The 26242-nt window shown below is 52.7% G+C and overlaps 1 protein-coding gene and 1 long non-coding RNA gene across 30 annotated transcripts in view; both read left to right on the forward strand.

Annotated features, from left to right (window-relative positions):
• The window catches only part of MSI2 (musashi RNA binding protein 2), a 192326-nt gene that overhangs the window by 106377 nt on the left and 59707 nt on the right, over nucleotides 1-26242 (forward strand). For all 29 annotated transcript variants that reach the window (XR_010467322.1, XR_010467316.1, XR_010467317.1 and 26 more), the window contains one exon: nucleotides 7880-7928. Coding sequence is in view for 21 of the 29 variants with exons in the window: in XM_065036674.1 (XP_064892746.1) it covers nucleotides 7880-7928 (49 nt within the window). In the remaining 8 variants the exon portion in view is untranslated. The remainder of the gene's footprint in view (nucleotides 1-7879; nucleotides 7929-26242) is intronic.
• LOC110359390 (uncharacterized) lies at nucleotides 9120-26133 on the forward strand. The gene is made up of 2 exons (XR_002414546.2): nucleotides 9120-13361; nucleotides 14117-26133. It is a non-coding gene; the product is annotated as an uncharacterized LOC110359390 (long non-coding RNA).

The following is a 26242-nucleotide window of genomic DNA, read 5'->3' on the forward strand; positions in this document are numbered from 1 at the left end:
ATCACTAAGTTTCGACCATGTGAAAATCACAGCGCCGGTGCCGTGAGGGGCTGGAGCGAGGAGCGTGGCTCTGGGTCGGGAGTGGATTCTCCATGCTAACTGTAGAGATGTAAGCTGTGCTTGACTGGAGAGCGAAGGACGAGGGAGGAGAGTTCTGCTTCGAAGAAAGAGCCCTGGAAAAATGTTCTTTAACATGCAAGTCAGTTTGTGAAAAGAACAATAAAAGGAAAAAAGATCCAGCAGGAAATAAAATGGAACTTTTTTTCATTACAGTCAAGGGAAACTTAGATGAGTTCTTCTTTGCTAATAAACCACACTCCATTTTGCAGCTGAGCCTGTTGCCGGAGCTGACTGTGGCAATTGTTCATACTTCTTTTTTAAAATCTCCGGGCAATCAAAAAGCCCTTCATGCATCAGGAAACATAGTAACGCAATGCGTGTCTTACCTTCACACTTATTCAGCAGGTATTTACAGAAGGGCAGCAGGAAGCTCTTTAAACTCGATCCGGTTCCTTTGCTCGGGACGTCTCTCGGTCAGATCTGTTTACCCGTGTCCGTGTGCCCTGGGCTCGGCTGCGGAGTCTGCAGGAAACCCCTCGGTTCTGGTGAACAGAGGTTTTGTGGCTGTTCTGGGTAAGGACAGGGCTCTGGGCCGGTTATACTGCGCGGCCTGAGGGCTCTGGGTGAAACCCGCAGGTTATTGTGGTGCGGTTAGTGGGTGAGAAGGACCTGTGCTCTAATGCTGCGTGCTGATATTCTCAAACGTGATGCAGAGGTGTGTGATTAGGTTATTTCTCCGCCAGCTTTGTCACTGGGTGAGCAGGAACTTCTTCTCCGAGTTTCTTGTGTGGGAAATGCCTCGGGCCCTCCCGGCCTGTGGCTGTGGCAAAGCCAGCAGAGTCGGAACTGATGCTGTGATTAAATTAAATGCCAGCATTGCCGCAGCCCAGGAAGGGGGACGGATGTCTGGATTTGGCTTTTCGGGTAGCGGTAGCTCATACAGCTGTCGCCGGGGCTGCTCGCTGGCCGTTGGGTGCACACCCGTGTCTGCCCGTCCTTCCCCAGCCTGCCCTGGCCGGGCGGAACGCGGGCTGCGGGTTCGCAGCGCCGAACGCAGCCGAGCGCTGTGACGGGAACGAGAATTGTTTCTGCTGACGGCAGCTAATGTTCCGTGAAAGGAAAAGCACAAACCACCTTGCACCTGGCTGCCGAAATGCTGAAGGAGCCAAGTTCCTGCCGTGCCCCCGGCGGGGAGAACGGCCCTTTCCCTGCCCCGCAGCTTTCGGGGCGATGAACCCCACGGGAGAGCTCGGCCTGAGGGCACCTGGTGGAGGAAAGGAGCCGCGGTGAATGTCAGCGGTGTCGGTGCTCGTGGCTGTGCCGTGGCTCCGGTGATATTTGATATATTTAAGCCACAGTTCGAGTGATGTGGTTATGCGGAGCTCTCAGCATTTGCTTTCAAATGACCAAGAATTCTCCTACATTTGAGCAGCAGGGGCTTAAACACGTAAACACGAACAGCTCCTGTGTGCGTGCCAGAGGGAACATTTTAGAGTTATTGTGTGTGCATTTTAAAAGTACCGTTAGTATGTGTCTGTCTTACGGTTTTATCTGGTGATAGCCAGGGCATGGGGCTGGAGCGGGACGGATGGAGCTCGAGTTCTTCGTTCGTTTGTGGATCTCGCAGGAAAACACTCGTACAAAGTTACTTGGTTGTTGGGGAAGTTTGTAGAAATAATGCATGGTACGTGCGCTGGATGTTTATCAGCGCAGCGCTGCTGGCCTGGGGGTGCCAGCCTCAGCGTACTGAATCATGGGGTGCGCTGCTGCTTACAGGACTTGTATAGAAACTGTTCATGTAGAGTTGTAGGGCAGGAGATTTGGGGTGTCTTGCTGTCTCCTGCGAGCTCCCCGAGACGTGGTCTCGGTGTCGGCTCCTCTGACTCTTCCCGCTCTCAGAAATGGGCGCTGGAAGCTGTTTCCGTCAGGCTGTCGGAGCCAGGGGACAGCAGGAATCGTTCTGGGCAGTTAGACCCGGCTGCAGAGCTCAGCCCAAGGCTTGGCTTTGCTGTGACACCACAGCCGTGAGGCTGAAGGTAGAAATGCTTGTGTTTCCGAGTTGTTTGTTGGTTGGGTGGGTTCTTTTGTCGCTGCAGGAGCCCTGTGTTCCAGTCGGTGGTGTTAGCTAACGCGCGCTGGAAACCCCATGGGCACAAGAGAAGTTCTCAGCCAAGACAGCAGGTCAAAGGAAAACTCCAAGAGCCCTCATATAGTTTATAACTCGATCAGAGCGTGGCAAAGAGCCTTGTTTTCATCAATACTTCATATTATTAATTCAGAGAAGGAGCTCCTGAGAAATGGTCTATGGAGTCATCTTTGATTTGTCCTGCTGTGGAAAGCTGCTTTTTCTGCAGAGCGTTAATCATTCTCGCATCCCCGTGGTGGAGTAAGTGTTGAGTAACGGGTTGGGTTTTTGCAGGAGCGTTTTGGAGTCCAAGAGTAGCCGCTGAGGTTTCTGGCAAGCCTTTGGGATGCTCTTTGCCGTGTCACGGCTGGTGAGCAAGCCCTGAGATTAACGTGATTGAATGACTGTTTTAATTTCAGCCCTGATGGAGCAAAATTAGTTACAATGATATGTGTGTGTTGAATAAAATTGTAGTTTTATTAGCTATAATTGCTGAAGAAGACTTTTTAAAGCCTTGACTGCTGGGGGGGAAATTGCTAGCACTGGAATTTACTCCTGCACAGTATGGTATTGATTATTATCATGGTGCATAATGTGTCGGTCCTCAATGGGTGGGTTGTCACCGCATACCCAGGGAGCGCTCAGAGGGACCCCGGTGTGTCCCAGCCCAGGGGGAGCTCCCGTTGTAGTTCCAGCCCCGCAGGGCTGGGCTTTGGGGTTTGCTAAACCCGGTGTCAGTGCAGGGTGCTGGGACGGGGACCAGCCGCACTCAGGTCTGGTATGACACGGGTGCTGGGATGGGACCGGCCATGCTGGGGTCCCGTGTGACACAGGTGCTGGGATGGGACCGGCCATGCTGGGGTCCCGCGTGACACGGGTGCTGGGACAGGACCAGCCATGCTGGGGTCCCGCGTGACACGGGTGCTGGGACGGGGACAGGCCGTGCTGGGGTCTGGTGTGACACGGGTGCTGGGACAGGACCAGCCGTGCTTGCGTCTGGTGTGACACGGGTGATGGGACAGGGACCGGCCGTGCTGGGGTCCCGTGTGACATGGGTGCTGGGACACAGCCAGGAGGGCCCAACCCCGCAGCCAGGGTGCCCGGGCAATGACAGAACGATGAGAAGAGGTTCAAGTGTTTGTTTCTTTGTTTAATTCCATTGCAATCAACCCCAGAGGCCTGGTGTGGGGGAACGGTTTCTCTGACTGCCTGGCGTGTGATATGCATTTGTCTTAATTTATGTGCGGGGAGGTTGTAAATCTGCAGAAGCGTGGTGCTGGCGCTTAGGTTTCACATGCGCATTCAAAATAATAGCACCTGACAGTTTACTAGCAGCTAAGAGGTTTTTCTGCTTCAGAAAGCAAAATATTGGAGGAGTTGTGCAGCGTGTATAAATAATTTGAGGAATTAGACCCCAATATCCAGCACCCTTCTCTCGGGAGAGCAGGAGTGTTGGGCCTGTCAGGCTGACGGGTCGGGGACAGAGCGGGGAAACGCGGGGCCGGGCGGCATGGCGCTGCGATGTCTGTTCCCCCAGGACAGTCTGAATTGCCACCGTGTTCAGTTGTGTTTGTTTGTCCTGATTCTTCTTTACCTCGAAGGGATGAGAACGTGGCTCCAAACCTGCTCAGGAGTGTTGGAAGCAGCAGCCCCTCTGTCCCCGGGGGACGCTTGTGGGGCCGCAGGAACATCCCAACCTGCTCTGGATGTGTCAGAAACTCCGGCTTGGGATCAGGACAAGCCTTTCCTGGGCTGGATGCGGGTGTGAGGCGTAAAGAGCTGTGCCCATCCAGTGTAGTTATGGGCATTTCCCGTGGAGATTTTACTCAGTGAGTAAACTCGGTTCCAGTGGAGGAACAAGAAGCGGGAGGTGTGAAGCCCCAGATCCAAACCAGCGTTTGGGGTGCAGGGTGACGCGGGTGGGGACGGGGGCTCGGTCACTGGGCTGAGGGGCCAGAATCCCCCCCCCGAAAGGGGAGGAATGAGCAGAGAACGTTGTGCTGGGCTGGATCAGTCGCATTAAATTCAGAGCCTTTCTGAGTACAATTAATAGTCATTTTATTTAGGTCACCCTGGTTTTGTTGCGTTAAATGTATGCCTCCATTAAAGTGGAAGAAAATCAAATACATTTATCTCCGTGGAGCCTTTTGTGAACTGGTTGGGCATATTTTAAATAACCCTGGGAACTGTTGGATTATTAAAGCCTTTGGCTCCTCCAGGTTTTTTCTCTCCTGCTATTCTCCCCGGTTCCTCCTTGCAGGCAGTGATTAAAGGAGTCTGTAGCCCTTTCCTCAGAGCCCAAGTGGATTGAAAAAAAATGTTAAATAAACTAAAGCCCATTAGTTAGGCTTTCTGTAAGAAACTGGGTCTAAATTGGGTGTATGTGTGGGGTATGCTGGGACAGAGATGTCTGTTGGGCTTAAGTGTCCATTTGTAACTGGTGTTATCTGGCAAGTCCTCTTTTCTTCTTTACCTTAAGCGCCAAGACTGTTCGTTTTGTAATGCACTCTCATTTGATGCCGATAATTAGTTCAGATTAGCCAGCTCCTTTAAGCCTCCGTGTTGAGCCACGCTACATCTCAAAAGGAATATCAGTTTTTGGATTTCCAGGAGCTTTGGGGGGTGGGGTGGGCTGCGCTGGGCGCGCCCGGCCCTGCCGGTGGCGATCGCCCCCTCCGTCCCGCTTCCACCTTCTCGTTCATGAGCACGGTGGGAGTTGCAGGTTTTGGGCCGAGACCTGGTGAACGTGCTGTCCCGCACCTCTGGAGTCACGTTGGGGGTGAGTGCCTCGCTCCCGCAGGACGGGGGGAACTTCTGGCGCTCACAGCTGCTGAATCTGCTTGAGTTTCATCTGTGGGTTGTGGTTTTTTCCTTCCCCCGAAACAGGGATCAGCTTGCTTACTGCAGGGTTTACTGCCGGTTACCTCGACTGCGCCCCTTATTTCTCCTTGATGAAAACTTGAACAAACCGCTTGTGTTTGATTCACAGAGACCCGTGAGAAACGGGCTGTGTGTGTGAGGCAGCGCGGTTTGCTCATTCTATTCAGCCCTTTGTATATTCAAATTCTGGTAGATTCAGTTCTTGCTGTTCTGCCAGATTTCCATACCGTTGATGGGCTTCTGAATTAATCAGTTTCTTTCTCCCCCTCCCTCGCCACCTTTTTGCAACTGGTGAAAAGTTTTTCTAAGCGCGCTGCCCTCTCCATATTGATTTTCTTCTCGTGCTTGTCTGACCAGCTCTTAGATGTTTTATTTTGCAAAGCGTTAATAGAATTTTCCTTTTGCCGTTGCACTTTATCTATTCAGGAGGTTTCAAGAAGTCTCATTGTGTCACCGGACTATGGAGGAAAGAGGCTATTCTTCTGGTACAATGGCTGCCCTAAAAAATAACGCAGGGTGGGGTAAACTCAGAAAGGGCAGAGACGGAGATAAAATGTTCTGACCTTAGGAAACAGAAAAGATAACCAATTAGACATTGTTGAAAGGGCACCAGCTGGCTTCAAGAACACCCCACTGATTATTGTGTGTCGAGGGCGTGCTTGGGCCGCGGCTGCCCTGCTGGCGTTCTCGGCGCTGCCGCGGTGCCAGAGCGGGAGCCGCCGCGGGGAGGGACGCGGTGGGGACCTCAGCACTGGCCACGCTGGGACTGCTAATGAGCCTCTATTTGCATAAACCAGGGCTCTGCCAAGATCACCGTGCCAGCAAAGCGGGGCCTTGGTGCACACGGCAGAAAATGTTGCTTGCCCAGAGGACGCGGGTCTGGCGGGCGGGAGGAGGCGTCGCGCTGTGCTGGCGGGACGGGCAGATCCCCCGTGCGAGCAGGAATGAGCAGCGTGGCCAGAGCCCCCTCCTGTGCCAGGAGCTGTCCCCTCTGCTGCGGCAGCGCTTGGAAGAGCAGGATGAGGCCGCACAAGGGGTTCAGACCCGCGGCTCTGGAATCTCAGGCTCTGCCCTGCCGGGAGCCCTGGGCTGCCCTGGCCGCGCTCAGGCGAGGTCGGAGCCGTGTGGTGCCTCATCTTACAGCTCTTCTCCCCCAACAGCAATACGGGCAGCCTTTCTAAAGACATTCCCCAGGAATGTCCCCGCAGGAGGGGGTGTCACCGTGGGGTGTGTGGATCTAGCCAGGAGCTCCCTGGGCTGGGCGCTGCTGTGGATTTGGGGCAGGAAGGTTACGCTGGAAGACTTAAAACTTCTGCAGCAGTGACGGGCACGGGGACAAGCGGGTGGCCGGGGCGCGGGCAGCCGCGGTGCTGCAGGGAACAGCACGAGGTGCGACGTGTCAGTCTTGTTTCCAGCGAGGCCAGGACCTCTGAGAATGAAAAATAAAGGTTGCTGTGCAAACATAACCCTGGAGCAGAGATAAGCGGTGGTGGTCAGGGAAGGGGAGCTCTGTCCTTATCTGCCTTCTGATATTACTCATGAGTTTTCTTCCATGGAGTAAAGAAAAACAGCAGGACAAATGGCTCTCTGCTGAATGTGGTTTGGATTTTTCAGTGCGTCAGCATCTTCAGGTCTCATTTGAGATGGGTATCGAGGAGACACGTGGTTCTCCATCTCAGGCCATTGCTAACGCGTTTTGCAAACTCGGGAGAGGTTTTCAGATGGGCTTAGGCACAGTGTAAGGTGCAGAGTGTGTAACTGCGCCGAGAGTCACTTCGCTAAAAGAAATGATTTATAAAAAGCCAGGATATAAGAACATGGAAGTATCAGACGAACCGCTGGGGAAGAAAAACTTCCCCAACCCCAAGCAAACCAAAAAACCCGTCCCCAAAGCCACCCCCCAGGCAACCAGTGGGGTCCTTTAGAGAATAAAACCTTTTCTTCCCAGGTCTCCTCCCTTCCCCAGCGGCTCCTGCAGTTTAGGCTGATAGAGGTTTTCACCAGCCTGGTTTACAGCGGGGAACAGCAGGTCCGCAGTTCCTTTTCAGACGGATTGCCCAGGACGGTTCCTGCAGCAAAACCTGCCCAGCTCCTGCGGCCTCTGAGCAAAGGGTTTAATGTCATCATGCCGGAAAATAAACGCGGTGCAACATCCTTCTGAAATAAGTGTAAAATTTTAGGTGTGGCTGCACAGATTAAATGGAGGTGGAATAAATCATGCAAATAGTAATGAAAGTTGAAAGCAATTTGGTTGCACTTCAATACGTTTCATCAGTCATCTCTCTTGTGAAGTGGAAATGCCAAGCCCTCCTCTCTCTCCTCTAGCTTTTCAAAAGGCTTTTTCAAAACCTCTGAATCCCTTTCTTGGCTGACCACATTTTACCCTGCTCGTACTTCTTGAAACCTCCTGATTCCCAGCCAGGACAGTGACTCTGATGTGGAGAAGCCGTGGCCTCCATTTGCGTCCACGATTCGTCTCCCGGCCCTTCCTTATCTCCCTACGAAAGGGAAACGGCTGCGATGAGGCACAGACAGGGGCAGATGAGCAGTGGAAAAGCGGCTCAGATATCTGGCTTTCTAGGGCAGCAGAACTTCTAATGTTCACTTTTCTGCTTTAGGATGAAACGTCAGCTGGGATGGGTTGAAAGCAACAGATGTCCAAAAGGAAGAGCCGAGTCTGAGCAAAACAGGGAGACATGACACATGGTGCCCGAGCCATGGCTCCTCCTGCCTTTATCTCCCCCTCCCTGTTCGTCTGTTGTGTTTCTGTGAACGCGTGTGTTAAAGCCGCATCTCCCCTCTTGTGTCTTGCAGGTAGAGGATGCCATGCTTATGTTTGACAAGACGACCAACAGGCATAGAGGTAAGAGAGACCGGCAGCTCGGACGTCGCGTTTCGTGACAGCTTCTGCATGGTGAGCACAGCCACAAACCCAGTGCCAACACAATGGCCCGCGGTGCCGCATCAGCGGCGCCGGTTGGTTTGAGACGCTCTCTCCGTGCGTGGGTCTCGCGGAGGACGGGCAGTTCGGCACGGGATGCTGCGTGTCGCGGGGTTTCCTGGTTCGAGGTGGCTTTCCTGGTCAGTGTGATGGCTGATCCTTGGGAGGACCACAGTCAGGCTTGGTGACGTCCCTGGGGGCGGTAGAGCCCGGGAGCTGTGCGTGAGGCTGCAGGGAAGCAGAGCGTCTGAACCAGGGCGGCTAGGCTGGCGTTACATTAGGCTGGGCATGAGGCCAGTTAAGCTGAGACGCCAGGAAATTAAGGTGCTAAACCCCTCTTCTGGGGTTTCAGGCACGCTGGAGCTTTGAAGCTGAGGCTGCTCGTCCTCTGGTGACGGCAGCTCACAATAAGCAGGCTCTTCAGGAGAGGAATTTCCCTCCACATATTTCACAAGAGAGACGAGGTTTCATCGCTGCTTGTACAGTTCTGTGAAAATGAGCTGAGGATTATTTTCAATATTATGGCCATTCCTTTCAGTGGAAATAAATGACGCTCCTCTGTCTCTGGGCGCGTGGTTCACGTCATTGCTGCTGCAGGGAGCGAGCCTGGCGGCCGCGCTGCTCACCTGGGAGGGGGCACACGTACCTGTGGCACCAGCTACCGCGCTGGGCACAGGCTCGGAGACCCTCTTCGCTTCAAAGGGATTGATTTGATGCCCCCCGGCTGTAACGTGATGTGCGTTTGGGGGCAGCGTGGGAAGCAGCTCGTGGCCCCTCGCACCCCGGCCTGGCTGGGGGACTCCGAGGTGCTGTCTAAGGCGGGAGGAACTAAGGGTGCAGAAGGACCCGGAGCAGGCTCCGGGTGCCGCTGGGGAGGTGACGTTACCTCCTGTGTGCCAAGCAGGGGACAGGGCGGGCTGCAGGGTCGGCTCTGTTTGCGAGGGTTTCCCAGGGAACAGCCCGACCCTTTGGTGAAGGACAAAGCTGCTTATTGCTGGGATTAGCTGGAATTCCTGGGAGCAGGTGCCGAGGGCTGCGCTGCGGGGCACGGGCACAGCTCCGGTCTGTCTGCCAAGTGCGGCCGGAGGGAAGAGACACGTGTGAAAAGTGGGTACAGAGTTTTCTTCGTCTTCACGCTTGAATGTCTTTTCAGACATTTTTTCCTTCTCTGTACAGGTAGCCACTGCTCATCAGGCTAATGAAGTGGCTGGTGGGCTGTTGGGTGAAGCGAGTTCCGCATCGATCGTTTATAAAATGACCCCAGATTTTACAAATCGTGACATTCTGATTGTGTTGGAAACGTGTTTAAAATGCAGTGGTGTGCAGCGGCAGCGTTAATGGCAATTCTTAAACCCACTTGCGGGTTGCAATCTGTATCTTCAGATTAGCCAGGAGAAAGAGAAATGGCAGATAAAATATCCGTTGTGGTTTACTGTAGTTAGGCCATGCCTGGAATAACCAGCGTAGGCAAGGGAAAGGAAAGGATTGAGATTCGCTCCCTGCTGCTGGGAGGCGAGGTGAATTTCCTTGCAAGCAAGTTGAGAATGATTGTTGACGTAATTCTGGCACGTGTGTGTTACTGGTGTGTTACTGGTGCATTACTGGTGTGTGTAACCCTGCACGCGTGGCCCTGGGCCAGCACCAGTTGGTGAGTGGGAATGCACAGATTTAATAGTAAGGGGTATTTTCAACCCTGCTCACCACTGAACAGTTTTATTGATACCTTGGGAAGGCTTGGAAAACCTACTCAAAATAAAACTTAATGCCTGGCCGACAGAGCACATAACTTTTATAACATTGAAAATGTCATCAAGCGAACCACTTTGTTGCCTCTGCTGGTGTCTTTTTTAATGTCCGACTATTCTGGATGCTCTGTAAGGAAAAGAAGACTCCAGGCTGTTGGATTTCATGGCTGCCTGTCTAGCTGTGTTTAATGGCAGGCTACAAAACCTGCGAGTATGTGATCGCAGGAGTGGTTAATTGTTGGAGCACTGTGGGTAGAACGTTGTCTGGCGAGGGTTCTCCTGGCTTGGCCACCAAGTTGTGATCGTGGGCACGGAGGGAATGAGCACTTAGACGGCAAGTAGCTCCGGGCCAGCAAAGAGAGGGTGGTGTTATTTTGTTACCCTTGCGAAACGCAGATAACATCTGGAGTTCAGCATTAGCTATTGATCGGTGGGGTTGGAGGGAGCCTGGCAGGGCGATGATGATGATGATGCCGATGTCCTTCTCACCCGACGGGGGACGGCAGCCCCAGGACACACGGACGTGCTGCCCGGCAAGCGGGACGGACGGCTCGTCCTTGCGCTGTTCCCTTCCTGGGCCGTCCGGACCCCGGTGGTGGGATTTGCAGGTTTGTTGTATCCACTACAACCCAGAAAAAACGCCATGTGCTGCAGGCTGCTCTGTGTTGTGTGGGAAGGAAAATGAGTGTGTTTGGCAGCTCCCCTTTCCTTCCGCAGCTGTGGAGCAGGAGGGTGAGGCGAGCGAGGGAGGGCTGCAGGTGGTCACCGCAGTGGGACGCTCCGGTCCGGCCTCATGCGCTCCCCACGCGTCTCGTTCCGCGGCTGCTCCAGCTCCAGCTCCTCTTGATGTGTTGTCCCAGTCCCGCGGCTGCTCCAGCTCCTCTTGACGTGTTGTCCCAGTCCCACGGCTGCTCCGGCTCCAGCTCCTCTCGACGTGTTGTCCCAGTCCCACGGCTGCTCCGGCTCCAGCTCCTCTTGACGTGTTGTCCCAGTCCCACGGCTGCTCCGGCTCCAGCTCCTCTCGATGTGTTGTCTCAGTCCTGTGGCTACTCCAGCTCCTCTCCCTGTGCGTCTCAGTCCCGGGGCTGCTCGGGCTCCAGCTCCTCTCGATGTGTTGTTTCAGTCCTGTGTTTGCTCTGGCTCCAGCTCCTCTCCATGTGATGTTTCAGTCCTGCGGCTGCTCCAGCTCCTCTCCCCGCACGTCTCATTCCGCGGCTGCTCCGGCTCCAGCTCCTCTCCCCGCACATCTCAGTCCCGCAGCTTCAACTTGCAAAAAGACAAATAGAGATTCTGAGTGATCGAATCCCCCAAGCTGTAACTGCCGGTATTGAATGTAATACTGTGTGTTTTTCAAAGCCATACAGCCCCAGAGTTATTTCCGTATCAATTAACTCTCTCAGATGGTTGGGAATGGCAGGGAAGTGACAGCATGTGATCAGGACTGCTTTAATCTTTAAACAAAATTAAAGGTAGGCAGTCTGTGTGATACAAACAATATCCCATGTGCTGGGGGCTCAGACATCTCCACAAGACAAGCATTGAAGCGGCAGCGTGGTTGGTGTTTCCGTGCCCGCGAGGACGGGAGGGCCGGGCTGTACCGGCCCAGGGGCGCAGGGGTGCGGGGTTTGGTCCAGAACTGCAGAATCCACACTGAAAGCTTCGTGCCTGTGCATCTCGTGCCACCGAGACACAGTGCAGGCTCTGTCCTGTTTGCATCTTCGGTGCATGAAATTGTCCAGGTGAAGCAGTGGGCATAATGGGTGTATTTGTTGGGAGAGGCGGGGGTGTTGTTAGTGAGCTGTCGCTGGGCCTGGGCGGAGGATGCTGCTGTTCTTAGGAGAGAAATAGCCCTTTGTGTTCTGTCCGGCTGCCAAAGCCTCAGTTTTGTAGATGACCCTCTGAAGTTATAATTGACATTTTTATAGATGAGACATAAATATAATTAAGAGTCGCTGTAATTATTTGTTTATTGCCATCTCCCTCAAGTAATACAAGGTCATGTGCATTTAAAAATGCATCCCCAGGCAGTTTTGAGCGAAGAGTACTTAAAATATATGGAAATAATTGCCTAATTTGGTCATTTTCAGCAGAGCTTTCCTTGGCAGCAGTCTGGCGATAGTCGCCTGTGCTTTAAGGAGGAACCTTTCGCCTTCTCATGTAGTTTTGCTTTTAGAAGGATGGAGCTAAAGCGAGAGCTGCTGTTCAGCCAGGTTTGACCTGCGGGATTTTGGCGCTGGTGTTTTTTTAAGAGCATAAAGTGCTTTAAGGGCTTTGGCTGAAAAGCGTGACATAAGATATAAATAGAGGCAATAGTATTGTTATTGCTTCCCTAGATGAGATGAGCTTTTATTCCCCTGTCAGTGGTAGCAGTTCATAAACGGGGCTGCAGAGAGTGCGGTTGTTTGGAGGGGAGCGCTGGCTGGGGTGAAATCCATCCCAGGACACCAGGAGAGCGACTGTAACCTGCATGTGCAGAGACGGGGGTGTTTATCTCCTGCCACGGGCTCGGCGGGAGCAGTAGCTGCAGACGGGTTTTTTAGAGTGCCTTTTAAGCAAATATTTGCTTGCAAACTTCACATGAGGGCTGCAAAGATTCATTAGTTAATGTTATTTACCATTTACAGACCTATCAGTGAAAGGGGTGATGGCTGAGCGGTAACGCCATCAGTCATACCTATCTGTTTAGATTGCAGCTATGACATGTGCCATATTAATATTTTATATGTGTATGTTTTTCATATTACATCCTCAGTTATAAATATTCATGTCGTACAACGCGTTGGCGGCTGCAGAGCAATATCCACATCTCCCCGTCCCGGCGGGACCGCGGAGCAGCGGGGACGGGCTCGTGTTCGCCCCGGGGCTGCGGCCGCATCCCCCGCTTTCCCCTTCGGCACCGATTCCTCCCCCTCGGCCCCTGTGCCGTGCGCTGGGGACCGCCAGGGTGTCCCCAGGGCCGGGGTGACAGCCGCCGCCGCGCTGCTGGGGCTCAGTGCTGCTCCAACACACAGACCAAAAGGACAAGCTGCCAATTCTTGGATCCGTCTCCCTCATCTTTTAATTTCCTGGCCAGCGCCTATTGCTGCTGCGTCAGGGCACCTTGTGTGAAGTGTGAAAGTGACGGCGTTGGGGCTGGGCTGGGCCCCGCGTCCCGGTGGGCTCTGCCTCAGAGTGCGGATCAGGCTCCCGGCCACGCTGTTCGAGGAGATTATTGCACGTCTCGGGTGGTTACCGTCACTCTGCCCCCAGCCTCGCGCTGGAGAACGCCACCTGAGGCTTGGAATAATTGCCCAGCTACGTACTGTCTGTCATACCTTATTGCTTAATTTTATACCAGTAATGAAAATTGCATCCAGAGGAGGAGGAGGAGTGAACAGCTGCCCTGGCCGGGCCGCACCGGAGGAGTAGGTGTGTGCAAATGCTTCCTCGGAAGAAGAGGAGCGACTCGGCTCGCCGGCAGCGCTTGGGAGATGGCTCGGCATTTTTATTTTCTCATTTAACAAAGGCAATAATAATAAGAAGAAAAAAGTCCCACCGACCTCCAGTGAAGGCTGCAAACACAGCCCAGCAATTAGTTTGGAAGTCTTCAGTTCCGCAGTCAGACTTTAAGGTAAATATCAGCAGTATGGTGTAAAGCACAGTGGGTTTGTAAACCTCGTTTGTATCTTGTCTCCAGAGCTAACACCTGTAAACAGGTTATTCAGTTCCCTCTCCCCAGAGGGAGAGCCCTGCACAGCCAGACCTTTTTGACCCTCTGGACTTACCCAGCGTCCTCCCGATGGCCCTGACAGGGCAGTGACAGGTGGTGGCCGAAGGGCTCAGACCCGGGCGCTGTCCCCCGTGTCCCCTCCCGCAGAGGTGACGGCAGCTCTGCAAAGGGGTTTTCTGCGGCAGCTGGGTACAGAAGATACGATACAGCTTTTCAAATGTCAGTTAAGCTCCCTGAAACCGCTGGACTGCAATAAATGGTGGGTTTGCAGGTGACCTGAGGCCGATGTCCAGGTGCCTCGGATGGGAGAGCAGAGGCACAGGAAGGTGGGGACGGCGGCGCTGGGCTCACAGGAGGCGTCTGTGGGGCATCCAGCGCTCAGTGCAGGCAGGACCGTGAGCAGAAAACGGGCTGTTCCCTCCCAGAGATCTGGGGGTAACCGTCACCGCCTTGAAAAGAGAAACCTTCCCATTCGCTTAGTACTGACCGCTGTCCATAGCTCAGTGCGGTGAGGCTGTGGTCGTATTGGAGAGCGCAGGGTAGAGCAGCAGATGCTGCCTCATCTCTGAAACGTTCTCCAGGACACCTAAAGCAAGAGCTGTGCAAACAGTTAAGAACTTGTTTGAAATTACGCTAATGGTTGTGTTACCCTGCAGAAAGTCGGGATGTGAGCTCTGCCAGGAGCAGTGTTGGACACACACGGTGATCTGCCCAGCTGGAGCTGCCTGGAGGAGACAGCGGGGTCATTGGATCCAAATGCAGTTCAGCATCCTCATTGTCACTGTGAGCAACCGGCTTGAGTGACAGACAAATTAGCAAAAATCCTGATGATCTGTGAATGGCAAGAAACCCTAAACGCCGTGAATAAGATCTTGTTTGTGATTCTGCTCAGCCCATGAAACCCACCCCCTTTTCCTTCCCAGAATGCAGGAGCAAAGCGATCAGCGGGTATTGCTTCCAGTCTTGTGGGACTGTTTGAAAATGTTAATTGAGGAAAGGCCAGAAACAGGAGGAGAACAAAATGCAACATTTACATAGATGGGCAGTCTTATTACAGCCAGCAGAATTAAAATCTGCATGGTGACCTTGAGAGAACAGCAGCTCCTCGCAGCACGGCCGTGCCCGAAAATGGGAGATGGCAACGCTGAGACGCTGCGCAGCGTTCGCTCCCCGGCGTGCGCTTTTCTTCTCCCGGCAGATCACTGAAGGCAGACGGCGAGTCCTCTCAAACACGCCTTGTGGGGGGAAGGAGCTTTTGTTTTTTGTAGAGCTGTGCTTTCCATCTGCTGGGTTTGCTAGTGCCGGTGAGGAGGCTGTTCCCGGCAGAGGGGCTGCTTTGCCCCCTGCCCGGTGCGGTGCATCTCTCCATCAGCCACCTCCTCACTCCCGCCCGGGGCGCGGGGGCTGCTGAAGCCTTTGATTCTACAAGGTCATTGCCATATGTAAAACCTCCTGGTGATCTGTTGAAACAAACATAACGTGTCCCGTATCCCCAAAATCTTGAGATTCAGCAGAAACACGGGTCTCACAAATAATGCTGGTAGCGAAGGCTTTTCCCCCCGCGGGTCCTGCTCGAGCGGCTCCGCTGCACCGTGTCCTCGCCATCCCCGCTGCCCTTCTGGCTTTCTGGACACTGGTTTTTACGTGTTGTTAATTCGGGGGGCTCTGGTCCAGGCTGTGGGCTGTATCTGTGCAGGTACATGGATGGGTACGTGGCTCTGGGGTGCTGGAGCCCAGGGCTGAGCCGGCCCCGCGCCGGGGAGTAGAAATCGCTCCCGGGGCCACTTGTGCGAGCAAAGAGCTTGGGGTGACTGTGCTGTGGAAGGAGGGCTTGGCAATGGGGTGAGCAAATGGAAACATTGCTGCCCCGCAATTAACAGTTTACAGCTCTTGCGTGGATACATTCCACCTAATCAATCCACTTGTATTAGCAAATTAGCAGCTGTTAATATTACTGGCCTTAGATCCGTATGGCGTGTGCTGCGGCACCGCAGTGTGTGCAGGGAGGAGCAGACCCCTCTGAGAACCGCGACTCCTGCTCCGTGTCGTGCTCCTCGTGTCGCGCGGGGCTCGCGGGCTCCACCGCTTCTCATCGGTGCCTCTCGCCCCTACTCAGCGCTTTTCCCAAAATGTTAAGTTTCAACTGAGGATTTCTTTAATTAGGTTGATTAATATGTACTGGCAAGGAGTGATTTTGCTTATCCTGTATTCCTGTATGTTTTTTGTATATATAAGCTGAAATAAGAACATCTGGCACTTTTTTTTTTGCTGGATTCGATAGAATAAGTTGAGAAACAGCTTCTTTCAGAAAACTGCAAGTCAGCAGATTTGGGTTGTGTTTTTTTTTTCTTTTTATTTTATCGAGTGTTTTCTAGACCAGAAAGAGCACCTTAAACTGGTGTAATAATTCACAGATTGTTCTCCATTGTAAAACACCTATGGATGCGAACACCGTCCCCACTGTCCGCTTTGGCAGGGGAGCAGAGCGGGCGGACCCGGCCCCACTGGCCCCGCGCAGCCCCTCCTGGGCTCCCAGGGCTCTTTGTGGGCGCCGTCTGTCCGCGTTGACTCCGAGCGGCACCGTCGCTGGCCCCGCGCGAGTCATTTGGGAGCTGGGTGGTTGGCGTCAGTCGCAGTGATGGAAACCGGCCATCCATGGTGCGGGTCATGCGTGGGCATTCAACACGTGTTCAACAGCACACGCAGAGTTGGGGCAGGGTCTGTAGGGACAGGCCTGGCAAGAGGATGCTGTAAGTGACAGATATTCCCCCGTAGGCCCATGGGAGGTTTGGATGAGCCGCAGTCACTCAAGTGTATTGTGGCCGGTTTGGCTTTTGCTGATTTCTCTGCTTGTGCAGCCCGTTTCCCTCCAGTCGGGTCTGCGTTCTGGATGCCAGAGCTCTGCTCTCGGTTTGTGTCCCTCCTGCGGGCACAGAGAACTGAAAACAGTGGGTTTTTCTCCAGACCCTGGAAGTTCCTGCAATTGCAGGAAAACAACAAACAAAATCAGATGACAAAAGCGTGGGGTGGGTTTTCTTGCAGACGGGCAGCGCGTCGCCCCTGCCCGGTTTGGCTGAGCTCCGCTTGTCCCTGGCAGGGCCGGAGCACAAAGCGCCGGTTCCGGACCCGGCTGCGGTTCGGGGGGTTCGGGCGGCACGTGGGGCTGGGGGCTGCGCAGCCGCCGGGGGGGGAGCAGCTGCCGCGGGAGGACGGGAGCAGCTGCCCGAGCGGAATGAGTCATTCTGGGAAGAAATGGGTTTGATAAATAATAAAACAGTGGTATTAACAACAGATGCTTTCCAGGTCAGATGACTTTGATGAAAGCACCCAACAGCCACGGGTAATGGTATGAAGAATATGTATCTATATTTCTAGATCTATCTGTATGAAGAGGCATATAAACAAGTGGGTGTTTGTGTATGGATGTGTGTGTGTACATGCTCACGTATGAATGTACCTGGCGTTTTATTTCTGTTTTAAGGTGACAGTAGAGAGTGTCGCTGCTCCTGTTCTTTGCAGGCTTTGCAGCTTGCCTAGAAAACCTGAAATGTGCTCAATATCTCCCAAATCCGGCGCCTTCCCTCCTGCCTCCCCCCGCGCTGCCTCCCTTTGTTTCTATATCCATCCTGTTTCATTTCTATAACTGTTTTGATTTGTAAAATGCTACGCCTTATACATCGGTTCCTTTATGATGATTTAGTATGCTCCTCTTATCTTTCACCTTCCATCTTTGATAAGAGTGTTTTACAAATGAATTGGTACCTGACACGGTGATCGGCCGCGGCTGCGGGAGGAGGAGGATGGGGGACCTGCGGAGCCTTCCCAGCTCGCTGCTGCTTCCCTCTCTTTCCTCACCACTAAATTGCTAATTAGTCAAGTTTCCCATCATCGCCGTGCGCTGGGGGACGTGGGGGGAGGCAGGAGGGTGACTGGGAGCTGGGGTGGGTTTGTTTTACCCTTGAAGCCATAAAAACGACCCTTGGGACGTGGGGTTTCTCCAGGCTGACCCAACGTTGCCTGCAAGTTTCATATCCAAGTAGTTAAAATGTTTTTGGTGAAGTGTTGGTTGTGCTTGCGGAACATGATTCACCGGGGGAAGGCGCCGGCAGTGCGACTATCAGTAAATACAACGGTCTGGCATGGCAGGTCATTTTTATTTTAATATAGTAGATTTAATGAACTCTTGTCTTTATTATTCATGGTACTTGCGGAATGCATCCATTTCCCCTCCCTAATGACGTTGGTTACAGATCCATCCTTCGTTAGAGGCTTTATTACGGCTGGCGAACTTAACTCTCTCCAATACGTTCCCAAAGCGCAAAGGGTTATCTAATAAATTTTTGTATTTAACATTCAATACCATTAGTACTAAATGTGGCCAGAAATTCCCCGAGTAGTTTATGCGTTGTTAATTACTGTTATTATTGGATCTGGTGGAATGTTGTTTGCCAGGCCCCGCGGTGTGCGTGTGTTTTATGGGGGACGGTGGCGGCTGGTGCCGCCGTGGCACTCGCCCGTGGTTTGTGTGCAGGTCCAGACCCCAAAGCTGCTGTCAAGTGATTTAATAGCGTTTGTGTCCAGCCTAACCCAATCTATCTCACCAAAAAATAATCCTGCATCAAAATTACTGCTTTTGGAACTGTCTTGTCTCTTTTGAGTGGGAACTGGAGACAACTAGACAAGCTTGAATGAAAGCGAATAAAGAAACATTACTTTCTGAACACAATCTTCTGTTAGCAGTCACTTTTCAACAGCCATTCAATCAAAATGCTAATAGCAGAGGCAACAAGGGAGCGGGGTTATTGTAACACTAATTGATAGGCTGCGGGGATGGGTTTTGATAAGTGCTGTTGAAGATATATTTTTGAAATATGATTCTCTTTAATTACAGTGATACTAATAAAAATGAACAAATGATTTAATGATAGTTTTCTAGGTAATGGCTTGAAGATTTTTCTTCAAGTTATTTTGTAGCGTTTTTTTGTTTAAACCAGAAATTATGAAAATCACCTTAAAAATGAAGCTGTAGTGGAAGGTGGTGACTTTATCTGGACTTGCGTGGCTACTTTGCATCAAAATTAATACTGTCAAATCTGGAGCTCTTGAATAACAAATCCAGTCGTTTATTTGTACAATAGACTGTGCTGAAAGCTCCTTGTTGAAGCCACGTTGCATGTGGGAATGCATTCAATATCTAATGCATACAGCAATTAGGATCAATTATGCCAGCGAGGGTTTGACGGTACGCGTGGGGGGGCGCAGAATGGGCTGAGGGGTGTTCACTGAGGTTCTAACGTGCAGCGGGGTGCCGGGTTTGGTGATATTAGTGGGGATTATTGACGTTCAGTGACAGGAAGCTCCGAACTCAGACCCGCGTCCGCGGTCACAGGCAGCCTCTGTTTCACCTAATTTTTGCTGAATTAATCGATAGCGAAACAAAGGCTTTTCTCCTTGGGGGAGGATGTTTTTCCTGTTGTTGCTGTTTGTGGGGCAGGGAGCGATGCTCCCTCCTGCCTTTCAATTTGTCAAGCGCTCTCTCAAAGATCTGCCAGAGAAGAAAGGGTAATTAATAGGCTTGAAGTCATTTCCGATGTGTCAGTATTTCTGCCTCGCTTCCAAGTGATAATGTTCGCTGGCTCGAGGCCTCCGGGGAGCCTTCCATCTTATTAACTTGTCTGGGAGGAACAGTGAGTGGGGACAGCTCGGGCCAGTGGGTGACATGAAATGAGGATTTGTGGTGTAGTGAGCTGTAAACACGGGGGCTGATGGAGTAAATGTGGAGAGATTAAAAAACAAAGGAAAGAAAATATATGAAAAAGGCCACTGGTCACAAGCAGAGCAGCATGCACCGTGGAGGGGGACACAGTGTATATAGGGCAGCCCGAACCTGACCCGTAGAGCTGGACCTGCTGTGGTGCAAGGTCACGCCCGGTCCCCTGTGTCACGCCAGCCCCGGTGTCACCCGTGGTCCCCTGTGTCACCCCGGCCCTGGAGCAGCTGCTGGCCAAGGGCTTCCAGAAGTCAAGTGTGATTTATTTTGTTTTAGGATGCTCAATTTGAGGCACTGCAAAGGGACACGGGGCCGGGTCCTTGTCCTCATCGCTTCGGTCTGTTTGCCAAGCGGGTTGGCAGTTTTCATAGCTTTTCTTAACTGCGTTTGAAAACTTAAGTGTTAACCTTAGGGCACTTAAGTGCGAAGACACCTTGATTCTGAGAAGAACCGCAAGGATTAAGCAGTTTTAGGTCCAGTTCTAGATCCCGTAGAGAGCCTGCGAGGCCGGGACGCGCCCCTGCGCTGCGTTGTGCAGGGGAGCAGAGCGCCTCTTGTTCCAGGGGTCTCAAACACTTCGGAGCCTGAGCTCTGCATTCCGAATTTCCAGCCTCCTTGGTGTGTGTCCGTGTATTCTCTGTCATCCTTCCACAGGCTCGGTCAGCAGAAGCTGCATTAGAGATCTGTGCGAGTGTAGTTGGCAAAATAATTGTTGGTTTTGCCCTAACTCGCTGTTGTTATATAGCTTCGGGGTCTTGCTTTGGAAGGGGATGCGCAGGAAAGGTTTCTAGTCGCTGTGTTTGGTAGCTACACCTGTAATCATAGGACAGTGTCAATGCAGGATTTGGTGTAATTGCTTCTCCCCCCCCCAAGTTCTAGTGAGGTTTTGTTAACTAGAATTAGAGCACTTAAAACCAGGTATTATTTTTAACCTGTGTTCTGGTTACCCCATACGGTGCAGAAGGGAGGCCGGGCGGGATCTCGGTTTCCCGGGCGCAGTGAGCAGATGCTGTGCCCGTGGAGCGGGTCAGACCTGCGCGGTTCACCCGGCGCCGCGGGCTCTGCCGGGCCGGGCCGGAGCCGCTGGCGGGTGGCTTTGCTCCGATGTGCTGAGCTGCCCTTGGCCCTCATGGCAAGCTGCGGGTGCCCTGGGCAGGAGGACGAGGGGCTGCGCCCGCGGGATCAGACTCGGGGTGAGACGCGGGGCCGTTGCGGAGCGGTGTCCGTGGGCCCGGCCGGGCCGCGCGGCCGCCGAGCCCTGACCGCCTGGCGGATGTGGGCTTACGTAAGGCTGGTGCTACATCCACATATTTAACCTTCTGCGCTTTGCTTGTTTTGTTTTTAAATTCTCCTTCGCCCAAAAGCGCACGAGCGGTTTCATTCGCTGTTGATCAGCACGGCGGCAGCGCCGGTCTGCACCGCGTACGGCCTGTTCTGGGAGACTGTTCCGTTTTGATTTTTTAAAGGAGCAAAGCTTGGCGTTTTGGGTCACTGGGAAGGAACAGGACGTCTTTCACGTATTGACAGGTTTTTTTCTTCTATTTCTTTTCTGATCTCACTCCTGTTTGTCAGGCTCACTTTTCATTTTCCAGATAAATGATTATGACTAAACATCTCTGACAAGCCCTTCGCAAAGTGCGAGAAGGCTACAATGTGGAAAAAAAAGGAGCCACCTCAAAGCTCTTCAGTGATTAAGCTCCTTAAGTGGCAAGTTGTTCCTCTTGTGCTGCGAGGTGCGTTTCCCCCCGCAAGCCCTTGTTAGGGAGGCACTAGTATAATCTAATTAAAATTGGTTTTAATGTTCTGTGAAAATGAAAACAGAATCCTTCCTGTTGGGAAGAATGACTGTGCACGTATGAGTCTCTGGGTTTTGTTGTTGTTGTTATCTTATTCAAATATTAACACTGCCTGTGTGCTCCAAATGAGAGTTTGTGTCCATCAACAGAGCTTGATCCTCAAATTAAGTGATTAGTGATATATAGGAATAGGGGGAAGCTGGTCGCTGGACATTCTTTTTAAATGCTAACGTTATTTCCAGGAGGTAAATAAGGGCAGGAGATACTGTGCAATATCATCACTGTGAAATTAAAATAAAGTCTCGCTATTTGAGGATGGAACTTAGCGGCTGAAGGTTTACTCTTCATCTGAAGCTTCACGCTGAATTCTTCCAGCTAATTGCCTGCTGATTAGTTGAGAGACAGGCATTGCTAATGGTGGCTGTGAGCGGCAAATCATCCCCTGCAAAGTCCTGGGCTCCAGCGTGGGCAGGGGGTGCTGGGCAGGGGGTGCTGGGCAAGTGAACCAGGGGACGGGGTTCAGGTTCTTGACCTGAGAGTCTTGGTTTTTCCAGTTGCCGACCAGGGCAGATGTGTCTGGTACGTGTGGCAATGGAGCGGTGACCTCCAGAGAACAGGGAGCAGCAGCTTCCCTGCGTTCTCTGCTCGGGTTTAGCCAGGGGAAGGTTTTTTGGGGAGGAAAGAAATACAGAACGTAAAGCTGCAGTTTACTAGGTTGGAATAAGCACTTTTTTGGTGCGTGGTGATTTATTTTGTTAAAAACCAGGGCATTATTCATAATTGCGTGGCTTTATGAGAGTATCCGTAGCAGTGTTCTTCCGCTGGTCGGCTGTGGGAGCTGGAATAGTATTTGAATAGGAGCCGTGGGGATGGCCGGGCCGCGGCGGGGCCGTGGCGGGTAACGACCTCTGCTAGCGCTGCCGCTCCGGTTATCACCGCCGGCATTTAAATGACAGAGATTGTTAAGAACATCCAACTTTTTTAATGCAGTTAATGATCCTCAGCTATAAATAGTCTGTTCCATTGACTGGCAATAAGGTTTTTGTGCGGAGCCGCGCGGCTTCACTGAGTGTGTTGGGCTTGCTTTTTCCCCTCTGTATATACGGTGGGTCCTTTCACCCCGATTGCTTTACAGGTATCACCCCACCCTTTGTGAGTTGGGAAATAAGGTCCCACAGGGCAGGAATTTGCCTGAGGCCACACGGGGTTTGTGGGTGAACAAGCGGGGACTGGCAGCCCCGTGGTTCCCGGGGCTCGGGATGGGGCTCCCGGGGTGCCCGCCGCTCGGGGTCACCCCCGGAATGGTTGGTGAGACAGGCAGCGGTGTGTGCGGTGCCCCAGAAGCTCCCCTGGTACCTCTCAGGGTCAAACACAGCTGTAGGTTCACGGAGCAGATTTCGGGCCGGGGTTTCAGAGCGCGGCGGCTGGTGCTGCTGGGGCAGGAGCCGCTCTCTCCAGCCGCAGCCGGGAGCTGGTAGCGACCCGGACTTGGTCCGGAGATGCCTCTGTCCTGGCAGGGCCCTGCTCCGACTCAGTAAACCCCCGAGCACGTGTAGATCCCCAGAGAAGAGCAGCCTGTGTGAAACCTGGCCAGTGCGTTTGCTGCGCTCGAGAAGCATCACGATTGCTTTACCCTGCAGATTGCTTTACCCTTTACAAAACGTGGCTTGAACTAGCCCGGGAGGCTGAGAGCAGCACTTAAAAGCTCTGAGAGCTGCGAACGCTCTGAGCCGGTCGCTGGAACCCGAGACTCGGGCGGGAGGTCGGGCTGAGCTGTCATGGGTTTCCAACCCTCGGCACTGGTTGAATGTCCCAGCAAAATAACACCAACAGAAAATCCCCAAACCCTGAACCGACTCCCCAACTTCCACAGCGGCGATTAAATGGCCGCGTTTCCCATTGCCCAGAGCTGCGGTGAGATTCTGCCACAGCTTTGTTCTCCGTGCCTGCAGACACAATGGGAAAAGGTCATCGTGTAAACACCGCTGCTCCAAAGGCAATTTCTTTGTCTGTTTGGAAAGCCGGGAAGCAAAGGATATTCTAATTGAACTGCTCTGCTGGCGTGACAGCGCTGGGGTGTCTGCCCGGCGCCTTTCTGCTTTCAGGCACATCTGCAGGTGTAGATCCCTGTGATGGAGGAGCCTCCTGCAGGGCTCAACTGCTATAGGTGCCTTGCGTTTGCTGCTATAGGTGCCGACCATTTGCTGCTGTATGTGCCAAGCTTTTGCTGCTCTAGGTGCCCTGTGTTTGCTGCTATAGGTGCCGATCGCAGGTGCGGATGGAGCTGCGGGGGGTCTGGGCCGGGGGCACCTCGGCTGTGCAAACGCTCCAGGGAACGCTCTGGTGTGTGTAATTAGTTCACCTTCTCCTTTGCCTGCGACTGCTGTTCCTGGAGCTTTTGTTTTTGAGCATAAAGATTTCCCCAACGGTTTGAACAAAGGTTGAGCGCGTGGGGTAATCCATAAAACAATGTCACCAAAAACGCAGGGAAGAGAAGGCGGCTTTTGATAAAGCGTGCGCACCTGGGAGCTGGGCTGGAGCCGCTGGACAAGGTCACCTCGGGGGGTGGCAGATGAGCGAGCAGCAGGAGTTGGGGTGCAAACCCGCTGGTCTGTGGGTGCGGGATGGGCCGCCAGAGCAGGGGCTCCTGCTGCACTCGTGCTGACCGAGTCGCGGTTATTTGAGGTCCGATGCTCGGCAAAGCAAGCGCCTCTCTCTGCCTTGTCTATCCGTGCGTGATCTCAAAATGCAGCTGCCGAGGAAGGAAAGCACCCACTGTACCTGAGGAGTGTTAGAAAGCATCCTGAAATTATAGATGGGATTATTAGTGAAGCGCTCTGGGTTTTGTGCCTGCAGCGTGCCTGCCTGAGTCTTGCTTTCCTTTTCCATTACCAGCAGATCTGTTTTATAGAGCTATTCGGCTCTGTGTGGTCCCTATTAAAAGTTTTCTTTCCCAGGGTGATTCTGCTCCTTTGTTGCATCTGGTTCTTGAACACTTTATACTATCAAACAGCAAAACTGCTTTTATTGATGCAGCAAAGAACAATGGGATCTTTCCAACAGTGCTCCCAGAATACTCTCCTGGCTTTTTCCTGTGCCTGGCTTCCAACAGTAGACAAAATGATTAAGATATGTTAGGTTTACTCTGGTCACTTCAATTGGAGATTGGCAATATCAACAAATGATTCTGGTAAATGGATTAGCTCCTCTTCTCCGGCAAGGCTGAAGCGATGTGTGCTTGCCCTGGCCGTGCTCTTTCTGTGAGACAGACAGCTGGAAAAGCAAAAGCATGGGCAGTTTGACAGAGCGGGGCTGGGGGAGGCGGGGGTGCTGGCGCGGGGTCGCCGGGCTGTGATCTCCGGCTGGTCGGACGTGCGGTGGCTGCTCGTCCCGCAGCTGCACCCGGAGCCTCACGCTCCGTCCTCCCTGGGGAAATTTCATCTGCACGGAGCAGGGAGGACGAGACCTGAAACCAGTTCTGCTCTGTGTGTGCGAACTGAGCTTTCCGGAGTGTCTCAGGACTGGCTTTGGCTTCTCCATCTGAACAGATGTCAGGGTAACCATATTAAGGCTAAGCCATATGAAAAATTTGTATGTATATTTTGGTGGCTACTTCCAGCCTTTGCCCCCTGGACATATCTAAATCTGGTGACTCCTGACTGTCTGGGACTCCTTGTGTAAAACCGAAGCCGCGTGCCATGTTTGAGGAGTGCGGCTCTGGATGGGGCCGGGCTGCCGGTGTCCATGGGGATGATGAGGGGACGCGGCTCTGGATTGGGCCGGGCTGCCGGTGTCCGTGGGGATGATGAGGGAATGCTGCTCATTGGGGGAACTGTTCTGAACCCGCCTCAGCTGCAGGGAGGAACGAGGAGCTGGTCCGGCCATGGAGAGCTGCAGAAATCCCTGCCAGCCCGGGACAGATCCGAGCTGTGCTGAACAAATCCCCAAACCAACAAACCCCATAAAACACGAGAGCGAAGTTGTCTTCGGGCTGCGCTGGCTTGGCAGAAGAGTGAGGTTTCCAGCCCCCGGGTTTTAATTCTGTGAGTGCGTGTGCTGTGTGATATTTTTATTTATTGGTCAATTCTGTTGGAGGGCCTTGTGGTGTGGCCTTTGTTTTCCTTCAGATGTAAGGTACTTGTTAGAACCCTTTGCTCGCTGCCTTCCACTTCTAATCGGCGTTCCCACAGCAGGTTGCGTCTGCCTTACTGGGCAAGAAAAGAGTCTGTATACAGTGATTGAAGATTTCTCCTTTATAATAGTGCCTTTAAAAAAAAAGTGTAGTGCCATTGAAATCAAAGGCTGGCTTTCTGTGATAAAGGGCCCTGCAAATTGACCGCAGGGTCTTTCAGAGAAGTCTGTCTCCTTTTGATACAGACATTGCCAAGGGAAAAGAAAAGAGAAAAATAAGGTTGAAATAAGGTTGCCGGTGCTCGGAGGAGTAAACAGGTGAGCGTCGTTGTGTGAGTCCTGGGGAGCAGATGCTGCTCCTGCCGCCTGTTCTGCTGTGGTTATGGACGTCTCGGCTCTCGACAGCTTGTCAGCCCGCAGCCCCAGAGCTGTCGGTGCTGCAACATGTCACCCGTCACGGTGACACGTCACCCAGAGCTGCGACACGTCACCCGTCACGGTGACACGTCACCCAGAGCTGCGACACATCACCCGTCACGGTGACACGTCACCCAGAGCCGCGACACGTCACCCGTCACGGTGACACGTCACCCAGAGCCGCGACACGTCACCCAGCGCAGTGACAGCCGGACAAGCAGCACCCTCAGCACGGTCACCACCAACAGGCCCTCTGGGACAAGTCCCAGCAGTTCAATCTACAGGCGATTCTCGAGGTGGCGAGTAAAAGCTGACATGAATTTCTGAATGGCATTAATATAATTTATGAGGGCTTTTCCCCTGTATACCAGTTCTAAATATATATGTAAGAAGGTGATTATCTTAATGTAATTCATCATTTCCTTGAAGTCTGTGCTCAACCTGAACCTGTTCGCTCTGATAAGCATTTATGTACTGAAGGAATTGATGGTATCTCTCTTTGCCTGTGGTCTTGAACAAAAACGCAGCCTATGAGCTTATATTAAAAAAGGGCAATTTCCCCCTCTCCTCCGTTTCTTCTGATCAGAGCTTTCCTGGGAATGGCGCACCAGAAGGTCTGAACTTTCTTCTTGTATTTAACCCCCACACACAGGGGCTGAACTCAGGTA

This window comes from Columba livia, chromosome 20, assembly GCF_036013475.1.
Source record: "Columba livia isolate bColLiv1 breed racing homer chromosome 20, bColLiv1.pat.W.v2, whole genome shotgun sequence".
Taxonomy (NCBI): Eukaryota; Metazoa; Chordata; class Aves; order Columbiformes; family Columbidae; genus Columba; species Columba livia.